The 11,644-nt window shown below is 46.3% G+C and overlaps 1 protein-coding gene across 1 annotated transcript in view; it reads left to right on the forward strand.

The window, feature by feature from the left end:
- CMTR1 (cap methyltransferase 1) overlaps positions 1–11,644 on the forward strand; it is a 60,920-nt gene that overhangs the window by 46,327 nt on the left and 2,949 nt on the right. The window contains exons 14-22 of the mRNA XM_008066147.2: positions 3,760–3,816; positions 4,782–4,839; positions 5,329–5,397; positions 6,343–6,474; positions 7,344–7,466; positions 8,134–8,225; positions 8,922–8,990; positions 10,652–10,699; positions 11,504–11,616. Coding sequence (XP_008064338.1) covers positions 3,760–3,816; positions 4,782–4,839; positions 5,329–5,397; positions 6,343–6,474; positions 7,344–7,466; positions 8,134–8,225; positions 8,922–8,990; positions 10,652–10,699; positions 11,504–11,616 — 761 coding nt within the window. The remainder of the gene's footprint in view (positions 1–3,759; positions 3,817–4,781; positions 4,840–5,328; positions 5,398–6,342; positions 6,475–7,343; positions 7,467–8,133; positions 8,226–8,921; positions 8,991–10,651; positions 10,700–11,503; positions 11,617–11,644) is intronic.

Below are 11,644 nucleotides of genomic sequence, written 5' to 3' on the forward strand. Positions count from 1 at the left end.
TTTTTTTTTTTTTTTTTTTTTTTTTTGAGTTGGAATCTCACTCTGTCACCCTGGCTGGAGGACAGTGTTACGCTCCCAGCCACCGCAGCCTCGTCCTGCTGGGTTCAGGTGATACTTCCACCTCAGCCTTCCAAGTGGTTGGAAGTACAGGTATGTGCCACCATGCCTGGCTAACTTTTTGATTTATTGTAGAGATGAGGTCTTGTCAAGTTGCCCAGGCTTGTCTCAAACCCGTGGGCTCAGGCAATCCTCTCACCTCGTCCTCCCAAAGTGCTGGGATTATAGGCGTGAACCACCACACCTGGTACTTAACTATTATTTTGACTACTTATTATTCTGCCTATTGCTAAGAAGGTTGTTAAAGTCTTCAACTATGATTATTGATTTGTCTATTTCTCCCTTTAGTTTGTCTGTTATTTACTTCATCTATTTGGAATCTTTGTTATTAGGCATTAGGAAGTATTATCAATATGAAATATTATCTCTAGTAATACTCTGTCTTGAAGTCTTTGTCTGATATAGCCACATTAGCTTTTTTTAATCTTATTGTTGCATAGTTTGTCTTTTTCTGCTTCTGTCTTTGTCTTTGCTATTAAGTGTGTTTTTTGTTTTTTTTTTTTGAGTAGGAGTCTCACTCTTTTGCCCACTCTTTTGCTCACTCACAGCCAGCCACTGCAGTCTTCACCTGCTGGGCTCAGGCAATCCTTCCATCTCAGCTTTCCAAGTAGCTGGAGGCACAGGCATGCACCACCACACTTGGCTAATTTTTTGATTTATTGTAGAAACAAGGTCTTGCCAAGTTGCCCAGGCTGGTCTTGAACTCCTGGACTCAGGTAATCCTCTTGCCTCTGCCTTCCAGAGTGCTGGGATTACAGGTGTGAGCCACCGTGCTCAGCTTAAATGTATTTGTTTAGACAACAAGTGGTTGAGTCTTACCTTTTTGTCCAGTCTGACCTGAATAAAAGTCTGCATTTTTTTTTTTGAAACTAGAGTCTCACTCTGTCACCCAGGCTGGAGTGCAGTGGTATGTTCATGGCTCACCATATTCTCGACATCCTGGTCTCAGATGATCCTTCTGCCTCAGCCTCCTGAGTGTAGCTGGGACTACAGGTGTGTGCCACCGTACTTGGCTAATTTTTAAATTTATTTTGTAAGCTGGGCTCGGTGGCTCAGCCTGTAATCCCAGCACTTTGGGAGGCCAAGGTGAATGGATTGCCTAAGCCCGCGGGTTTGAGACCCACCTGGGCAACTTGGCGAGACCTCATCTCTACAATAAACAAAAAAATTAGCCGGGTGTGGTAGCGTGCACCTGTAATTCCAGCTACTAGGAAGGCTGAGGCGAAAGGATCGCCGGAGTCCAGCAGTTAGAGGCTGCAGTGGCCGGGAGTGGCCACTGCACCCCAGTCTGGGTGACAGAGTGAGACTCCAACTAAAAAAAATAATAAATAAATAAATAAATTTATTTTGTAGAGACAAAGTCTCACTATATTGCCTAAGCTGATCTTGAACTTCTAGGCTCAAGTAATTCTCCTGCTTCTGGGCCTCCCAAAGTGCTGGGATTATAGGCATGAGCCACCATGCCTGACTAGTCTCTGCTTTTAAATTGGGATGGTTAGTGCATTTACATTGAGAGTAACTATTGGGTTTGGGGGTTTAAATCCCCTATTTTACATGTTTGATTTATATTTATCCTATCAGCTCTTTGTTCCTCTGTCCCTTTCTTCCTGTTTTTTCTGGGAGGGGGCAATTTCAATTTTTTAAATTAAATTTTATTTTTTTATTTATTTTTTGAGTTGGAGTCTCACTCTATCACCCAGACTGGAGTGCAGTGGCTGTTCCCGGCCACTGCAGCCTCGACCTGCTGGGCTCTGGCGATCCTTCCGCCTCAGCCTTCCAGGTAGCTGGAACTACAGGCGCGTACTACCACGCCCAGCTAGGTTTTTTTTGGTTTTATTGTAGAGATGAGGTCTCACCAAGTTGCCCAGGCGGGTTTTGAACCCGCAGGCTCAGGCAATCCACTCACCTCAGCCTCCCAAAGTGCTGGGATTACAGGCTGAGCCACCGAGCCTGGCTTCAATTTTTTTAGTATTCGTTTATCCTCTTGGGGTTTTTAAATACCTTTTGGTGTTATGTTTCATTTTTTGCTCAGGATGGCAATATGCACCTTTAATTTATCGTAGTCTACCTTCTAAAAAAATATTTGCTGCTTCACGAACAACATAAGAACCTTACAACAGTATTTATGTAATTATTGTTCTTTTGCCTTTGTGTTTTTGTTTTTATATAAAGTCTACTTTATATCGTTATCATTTTTACTTTATTTTATAGTCTTTCAAAAAGATTTAAAAGGTACACATACACACACACACAACACATATATACTTTTTTTAAAAAAAAGATCCTTGGTATTTACTGACATTTTTATCCTTTCTGGTGTTTATCATTACCTCCTGTAGAACCAGATTTCTATTTGGAATCATTGCCTTTCAACCTAAATAATTTCTTTTAGCCTATTTTTGTAGTACAAGTTTGTTGGAGAATATTTCCTTGCTTTTGTCTGTTGAAAACTGTATTTATTTCTCTTTCATTTTTGAAGGATGTTCTCACTGGGTATGGAATTTGAGGTTGACACTTTGTTTAGCACCTTAAAGATATGATTCCATGGTTCTCTGCCTCCTTTGTTTCTGATGAAAAGTCAGTCATTATTCTTATCATTGTTTTTCTGAATATCATGTATCTTTTTTCTCCTGGCTACTTTCAGTATTTTATCTTTTATTTCAGCAGATTGACTTTGATATATTTATATATTATTTTATTTGTATTTATTCTGCCTGGGATTCACTAATCTTGGATATGTAGATTGATTTCATTTATCAATTTGGGAAATTTCATGGACATTATCTTGTCAATATTTTTGTTTTATTCTTTCCTCTACTTCTGGAACTCCAGTTATATTTATGTTAAGCAGTTTGTCATTTCCCAAAGACCTCAGATAGTCTTTTTTTTTTTCACTTTTTTTTCCCTTATGTTTCAGTTTGGGTTTCTATTAACCTGTCTGTCCTCAAGTTCACTGGTTCTTTCATCTACTTTGTTCAGTCTGCTAAGCTCACCAAAATAATAATTCATCATTAATATATTCTTCATTTCTTTAATTTTTATTTGCTCTTTAAAAATATTGTTTATATATCTGTGCTGAAAATATACATCTTTTTATATATGCCATCTACCTTTTCCACTTTAAAGGCCTTGTCTGAGAATTCCTACATTTGGGCTATCTTTGGGTCTTGTTCATTGAACTATTTTACTTCTTGTCAGCGGGTCACATTTTCTTGCTTCATCACATGCCTCATGATTTTTTATTAAACGACAGACATTGTGTGTGAAAGAATAGTAGAGACTCAAGTACAAAGGACAACTGTTAGTGTGGATAGGTTGAGTCAGTTTAGTCTGTAGTTGAACTGGGTCTGGGTGTTCTTGTTGCTTCGTTTAGAATCTGTTCAACCTCCAGATTATTTAAGGGTGGCATCAGAGCCTTCCTTTTAGTAGGACTTGGGATCTGTGAGTTGAGTGACTCAGTTTTCCTGCTCTATCCTCAGCATTCAGTAAGTCCCACCTTGGGGGTGGGGGATCATTCTTTTAACTCTCCACCCCTCCTGCAAATACAGATAGCCACTGTTCTGGCTTAACTTTTCTGTTCTGATGTCACTTGACTGTCTTTTTTGGTAATCCCGAGATCAAATAATTTTTTTTTTCTCCTAGCCACTGTAGTCTGCAGATCAAAGCTCTGGCCAAAATCCATGCCTTTGTTCAAGACACGTGAGTGTTGCCCCCTTTTCAGAATTCACCTGTTTCAAGGGAGAAGATCTTGTTTTGCTCCTTCCCCAACTCATTGCTTTTTTTCATTTAAACAAACATTCAAAAACACCTCTCTTAATTCTACTTTGTTTTAATCTGTCTTCTCTTCCTGATTATAAAACTAATGCATGCTCACTATAGAAGTCTTACATTACAGAAAAAAGAAAAACCAAAAATTCCCCCAGAATCCCACCCATAGAGATGACTGCTACTCTCCTTGATGTGTTTTCTTCAAGACTTTTAAAGCATATAGTAGTAAATAAACAAACACCTACTCTTTTATCTCACACTCGGCTATGGTCTCCTAAGGATGCAGAGGAGCATATGACATGAACCTTGCCCTTGAATATTTTATGTTGTCTTTGGGCAGATAAGAGAAACTCAGAAAAGGATACAGGAAAAGTTGTTAACAGTGCATCAGAGGGTGTAGAGTGGCACAGCACAAGTAGCATAAATAATGGTCAAAGGACACAGAGTAAAGAGTGATGAAGAGAGGAGAGATAGGACTGGTCAGGGCAGACCTCTGGTGGGTGTGAACATAAGCTCATTCAACTTTGTGGGGCAGAGTGACATCTATCAGAATAGGCTTAATGTGACCTGTGTCAACAGAGGAGGAGCCAGAGCGTGCTGATGGGTGATTGGAAAAGGGGGTGGGGAGATTGAGCATCCAGGTGGTCAGGAGGGCAGTCTCCTCTTTTCCTGTGGTGATGGGAAGGGGAGGTGATCCCATTTCATGTATATCTGAGCCCCAGTCTTCAAGAGGAGAGCCATGCAAGTGTTGTAAGCACCCTAGGCCAATGGCAGCATGGCCTCCATGTGTGCACTTACATGTTCATGCAGGCCTCCTCTATGGGCTTCTGAGGGGTGCACAGGGGGTACATTTCTGTGCCTCTTGGAGGTTGTAATCACTGACTTCGTTTCCTCAGGACCCTGAGTGAGCCTCGGCAGGCGGAGATCCGGAAAGAGTGCCTCCGACTCTGGGGGGTAAGTGTCTCTCCAGTCCGTTGTTGCTCCAGGGAAGGGAGCTGTGGTGAATGAGAGTGACTGTCAGTCTGTCACCAGAGTCTTCCCCCATCCAAAATGTCTGCTGCCCTCACATCATTCCGGAGGTGGACATCTCAGCACTGTTGGGAGTTACCTCCTTGGCCTCTGGGTCAGAAAGGACTGGGGGTGGGAGGGGTGGTGGATAGGCTTCATTTGCAGCTGGTGGCCCTGTGGAAGCAACATTGACCACAAAGAGCCCCAGAGAAAGGGTAAGTGGCCTTTGGGATGAGCTATCACAGGGTCTGAAAAGGAGCAGTGACTGAATTATCCACCTCCATCCCCCTCATTCTGCCTCCTTTGTTATGTGCCATTCCGCCCCATGAACATGTAAGTACACAGTCTGAATCTATCCCTTCACTTGCTACACTCAAACACGGCCTTGGTCAAAATGACATTTGAACATCAAAGCTCTTTGCTGTCTCATTTCAGATTCCAGACCAGGCTCGAGTTGCTCCTTCCTTCTCAGACCCGAAATCTAAGTTCTTTGAACTCATCCAGGTATGTCTGTATCTGGTGAAAATAAAAAGCTCTGTAGGCCTGTCTAGATATGGATGGTACCATTGAGGCCCTCAGATGTGTGGCCTCCAGGGGGCTTGTGCAAGTGCTGCTCCCAGGCTCTGAGGGGCTGGGCTGAGGCTGTCATGGGGGGAAGCTTTGTTTTAGGGTGCTGGGTTTCCCAAGAGCACATCGAGCCAACTGAAGAGTAGTCTTGAGATGTGTTTGCTCAGCATTACTGCCACAAAAGGGTAGTGCTGGCTATCTCACCCTGGAAAGTTCAGGGTCCTGTGGGATTTGCCTTCCAAGGAGACATGGAGTGTAGGATATCTTAGTCAGAGGGTGAAGGGAGCTGCCAGAGAAGCCCCCAGCAGGTCTGGCCTAATTCCAGCTTCCTTGTCATGTTTCTGGTGAGATGGTCCTCAGGGTGCTTTTGCCCTGTTTTTTTTCTACTACCTAACCTCCAGCTTTCACCAGGGCCTCATTTGACTCTGGCCTAGATCACGGGCAAATGTACTGGTTTTGTAGGGGTCTGGGACTGGAGACTGAGATTCAAGATGGCCTCCAAAGAATAGCATGTGTACATTTTTCTGAATGGGGTGGAGAGATCACTTAACTGTTTTAAACTGACTGCTGGAGAAGCCTTGCCTTCAGTTTTATTGAAGGGGTCACTTTTATGTTCTGGTGACATTTTCTTACAGCTCCGGCAAATCAGTCTGTATGTAAGGATTTGGTACTCTTCCCTTTCCCAGCCTCTCCTAATAGGTCCTACAGGAACACTCCAAGTAGATGGCAATAGAGCCCATTTGGTGCATGGTTAGGTAAAGAAGGGATGTAGGGGAACATGTTTCAGAGAGCTAGTGCTTCGTGTCCCTTCCCTCTCCCAACCTTCCTCTCCCACCTCCATACAGGCACTCAGTGTGTGTTTTCTCTGACCCATGACTGCAGGGCACAGACATTGATATCTTCAGCTACAAGCCCACACTGCTCACCGCTAAAACCCTGGAAAAGATCCGCCCTGTGTTCGATTACCGCTGCATGGTGTCTGGCAGCGAGCAGAAGTTCCTCATCGGCCTTGGGGTAAGTCTGCCCCTGGCTTCCTACCCAGCATGGGATGGCGGTACTGCCCTTGACTGTGGCAGTCTGGACAGCTGCCTTCCACACTCAGTCATGTTCTCTTGGCACTGAGAACTGGGGCTTTGACCCTAGTGAAGGTATTTCTTGAAACTTCCTTTCTTCTTCTGAGTTTACCAAGTGTCCTTCATTCATTCTTTCATTTATTCATGTATTTTGTTTCTTCAATTCTGTGCATTGCTGAGGTCAACACTCCACTTTTCTTGTGACATGGAGCTTTCCAGGCTAACAGACTGGTCAGCGGGCTGATCTGGCTTGAGCCCAACACTACCACCCTATGCCATCCACAGTCTTGCAGAAATACCCCCTGTACTTACCCTGAGCCTCCTGGAATCTAAAATAAGATAAGGGAAAGCCTTGGCAAGGTCTCTGTCTTAATAGGGTTAAAACAATTGCTTTTTCAACTCTGGCGTGTCTTTCTGTATCATTTGCTCTCTTCTTCCTCATTTACTTCTTCTGTGTCCTCTCACACTTTGACTTTTTCTCCTTTTACTTTCTCTCTCCTTTGCTCTCTGGACCCTTCACCAAACCCACCCTAGACAAATGCCAAGCTGGATCTTTGAGGGCCACTGAGCTCTTTTGAATGGTGCCCTGAGGCTATTCCCTGCCCGCAGGACCAAGCCAGATCTCTGCTTCCCTTCTGCTGAGGCAGTGGAGAACACTTTCATCATTGGAGTATAATTGACATAATGTCTTCTAGACATTTTCTTCTGACATATCCCACTCCATCAGCTTATAACTGCCCACTGAAAATTGAGCCTCCTACCCCTCAATCTCCATGTCTGCCTGACCGGGCCCTTTTTCTTTGCCTGTAGAAGTCCCAGATCTATACGTGGGATGGCCGCCAGTCAGACCGCTGGGTCAAGCTGGACCTGAAGACAGAGCTGCCCCGGGACACTCTGCTCTCTGTGGAAATTGTGCATGAACTGAAAGGGGAGGTCAGAGATGGCTCTGCTCAGGCCTTGGCTCTGCAGCTAGTGGGCTGGGGCCTAGCTGAGTCTGGCCCTTTGCCCTGAGTTAACTTGGTTACATTGTGTGGTGGTTGACAAGACCTAGGCTGGGGAGGCTGTATAATTAATCCTTCTCGAGCAGTTGCTTACAGCCACAGTAGATTCAGGTGAGGCGGAGCACAGTCTGTGTCAGAGGAGACCTCGATCATCTCTGTGCATCGAGGACCTTGGTGGGCCTACTAGGTATTTTTTAGCAGCTGATTGAATTTTTGACCAGGGATACCTTGGGAAAGAAGACAGTATTTCCTAGGAACTTTGAGGTTATATCCAACTTTGAGGTGTCATTTAGAACAGTCATTGGGAATAGTTGGCAAAGGGTGGGAAGCCAGGCCCTGGCTGGAGCACCATAGCAGCAGCCTCATTAGGTTTGAGAGCCCAGGGAGCTCATCACCCAGAACGTCAGATCTTCCCCTGCAGAGAAGCCCAGGCCAGTCTGGTGCTAAAAACCAACTGGGAAGGAGGCAAGAGAAATACTCTGTGTTTAGGGCCCTATTCTGCCCCAGCCATAGGTGGGATGGAGGCCAGTATGCCGTGGTGGGCAGCGGGGGCCAGAGGCTAATGCCTGGCAGAGTGGGCAATGCACTTGTCCTTCTAGGGAAAGGCCCAGCGGAAGATTAGCGCGATCCACATCCTCGATGTCCTGGTGCTGAATGGCAGTGATGTTCGGGAGCAGCACTTTAACCAGCGGTCTGACCTGGGCCCCAGGATAGGGAGGGTTAGGGTAGGCCAGGGCAATTCTGTGGGCAATAGCCCTCCAGGACTTGGCCCCTCACCTAGGCTCCCTCTCCTGCCCACTAACTGGTCCCAAGAGCTGGGTGAAAAAATTGGCATTGGCACTTCAGAGTTTGCTAGGGCTTGGGCCTTAGTAATCATAGAAGCCAGCACACTGCATTTTGCCAGAGCTGCTCAGACTGAGATGACATTTGTGTTAAATTGGCTACAAATTTCTTCTTGTGGAAAGAGGGAAGACTCCTCTGAAAAAATATTCTGTGCTTGGATGTTACCATGTAATTCGGTTCATCTGAGTGGGTGCACTGGGTGTCTGAGATTTGGGGTGACAGGACATATACAATAAAGATAATACTTACGATACTAAAGATGATACTCTAGTGGAGGGGACTGAGCACAGCTGAAGTCATCATTTAGGAAAACCATCCAACATGGTGAAATTAGAGGTCAGGATACAGAGGTACCTGGGCATGAGTGAAGTGCCAGTGAGGGGTGGGATGGGCTTCCTGGGGGACATGGGTACCGCCTCTTGGAGCAGTTTTGCTGCAGATTCAGGAGGTTCTCCCACTCATTGGCACTGTGAAGACGCCCTGGGGGCAGGGGTGTTGGTGAAGACACCTTGCTTGCCTCTGAGAGACTGTGTTTGGTTCATAGAATTCAGCTTGCTGAGAAATTTGTAAAAGCCGTTTCCAAGCCCAGTCGGCCTGACATGAATCCCATCAGGTGAGCATATGGTCTCTCGCCTCCCAAATCCCCCTTCCCCATTGCTTCTTTCTTGCCAGTGCCTGCTTCTTCTGTCCATTGAGGGATGGGATGGCTGAGTGGAGGGGGCCAGGCAAGGTTGATTTTAGAGGTAAGACTGCCCTGGCTGGGTGTGGTAGCTCACATCTATAAACCCAGTACTTGGGAGGCCAAGGCAGGAGACTGCTTGAGCCCAGGGGTTCAAGACCATTCTAGGCAATGTAGTGAAACCTTACCTCTACGAAAAGGATAAAAAAAATTAGCTGGTGTGGTGGCATGCACCTGTAGTCCCAGCTACTCTGAAGGCTGAGGCGGAAAGATCATCTGAACCCAGAAGGTTAAGGCTGTGGTGAGCCATGATCGTGCTGCCACTGCTTTCCAGTCTGGGCAAATGAGTGGGACCCCCAACTCAAGGAAAAAAAAAGATTGCCCTTGATGAATGGTTTGTTTGGGGGTGTTAGGTCAGTGACTCGCCCCAGAGTGTTTCCTCTTCCTTTCTGGCACAGTGGAGGAACCTCCACAGTAGAGATTCATTCCTAGCAGTTAGAGTGTCCTCACTGAAGATGTGCATGCCCTGAATGCTCATGAATCACTCATTCACACTTGAGTATCATTAGCATATCACCTGGCCTTTTCCTTTTCTCAGGTAAGAAGGGTGCTAAGGGAATAAAAATTCTGACATGAAAAAGAGAAGGATTTTAGAAGGAATGGGGCCCTCAGTGCTTGGGTAGAAGGCCAGAGTTAGTTGTCATATTAGATAGTGTGAAAGTTCCAGGCCCTTAGGAGGGAGAGGAGAAAGATAACAGAGTCAGGGAGAAAGTAGGTGGAGAAAAAACTTTTCCAGGGCAGGCAAAGGTCTGAGGTTATTACCAAAAGGTCACTGCTTATCACTGCTCCTTGGGGCTTCATAAGTCTGGAGACTGAGGCGTCTATTTGTACTTTACCAAAATCATTTTTATTGTTCTCTTAATGTAAATTTTTATAGTTAAAATTAAGTCTAGTATTGAGAATGCCCTTTATACATGTCATGTGAAAGTCTAGAATGAGTTTCTGTCTGCACTTCCAAGTATACAGTCTGACAGGCTGAAAGGCCCTGGCCTCTGTTGCTTGTAGTCTGGGTGCTGAGTCTCTGGGAACCTTTGCCAGTAGCAGCTCCAACAGCATGTTCAGGGTCTTACAGGGGTGAAGGCTGGGCATCAAACAGGAGCCCTACATCCTGGGTGAGGGTCCTCCACTCCCTTTGGGTAAGATTTTTAGGACTGTTAGAGGTCACTGGGCTGGAGGAAGCTCTGAAATCTCTGTAGGCAGAGACTGGACCTCAGTGTTGGGCCTCTTGTGATAGGAAGATGACTCGGGGGTAGGAATGCTGGCAGAGACATCTCTGTCTCCCTGTAACCACAGCTACACTCCCCAGTTACCCTGGGGTAGGTTTGAGGGGCTGCTTGGCACTCAGAAACCCAGGGGGTTGTCTGAGTGGGACACAGTGTGCCAGGCTGGGCAAACTTGATCTTGGTGGGCTGGCTGGTTTCAGGGAGGGTCTGAGGCACAGGGTAAGGGTCTGAGGCACAGGGTAGGCAGCCTCCTGCCTACCATCTGCCTCCTGATCAGAATGTCCCCCAAGAAGCCTTTGTCTCTGCTCGCAGGGTGAAGGAGGTGTACAGGCTGGAGGAAATGGAGAAGATTTTTGTCAGGTGAGTGACTCAACCAGTGCAGCTCAGGATTCGAGGGGAATTCAAGGGGATACAGCCATGTTCATGATCCGTCCTCTGTTGTTTTGTGGAGATGGAGTGGGGGTGGGGTGGTGAGTAGGTCTTCACGGCTGCCTCTACCCCTCACCTCACTTGCCTCAGTGCGGCTCTACTGCAGTCAAGAGAGCCCCCCGGCCAAGAGCTGATTCAACACCCTGTCAGGAGGGAACAGGGCAGGCATGTGTCAGGCAGAAATACAGGCTCATTGATGCTGTAATAGTTACGATTGTCCCTGTGAGGGGCCAAGCAGCAGGCTGCTTGAAACACCATAAATCCCACTCATGGTGCTGAGAGAGAGATGGAGCCTGGAGGGGCAGAAGGGGCATAAATGCTTCCTGAGATCCTTAGCGCATACTCACAGACCTGAGTCTCATTCTGGGTATGCTTATTGCAGGCAGTCACTATGAACTCTTGAGCGACCACAGTGTTTCCATGGCACCTCAGCCTTACTAGTGTCACCCCAAGATACCCCAAACAGCAGTAATGCAGTAAGGTCACTTGTTACTCCCCTACCTCCCTGGCTTGAGTGGGAATTTAGAACCTGAGTTCTAACCCAGCAATGCCACTCACTTGCTGTGTGGCTTGGAGCAATTCCCTTGTCTCTGTGCCTCAGTTTCTTCTTATGTCAAACCAGGATCAAATACTGTGAGTGGCGTGATTTTGATACTAACCAGAGGCTAACATCAGAGCTTTTTCTCTCCCATGTGCACACTCACACCTGTCTGCACACATTCTTGGGGATTTCAGGCTAGAAATGAAGATCATCAAGGGCTCCAGTGGCACTCCGAAGCTCAGCTACACGGGGCGTGACGACCGGCACTTTGTGCCCACGGGCCTCTACATCGTCAGGACAGTGAATGGTGGGTGATGTGTGCCTGTTCCCTGTCC

The sequence above is a fragment of the Carlito syrichta genome, unplaced genomic scaffold (assembly GCF_000164805.1).
Source record: "Carlito syrichta isolate Samal-C Ts95f unplaced genomic scaffold, Tarsius_syrichta-2.0.1 Scaffold308847, whole genome shotgun sequence".
NCBI lineage: Eukaryota > Metazoa > Chordata > Mammalia > Primates > Tarsiidae > Carlito > Carlito syrichta.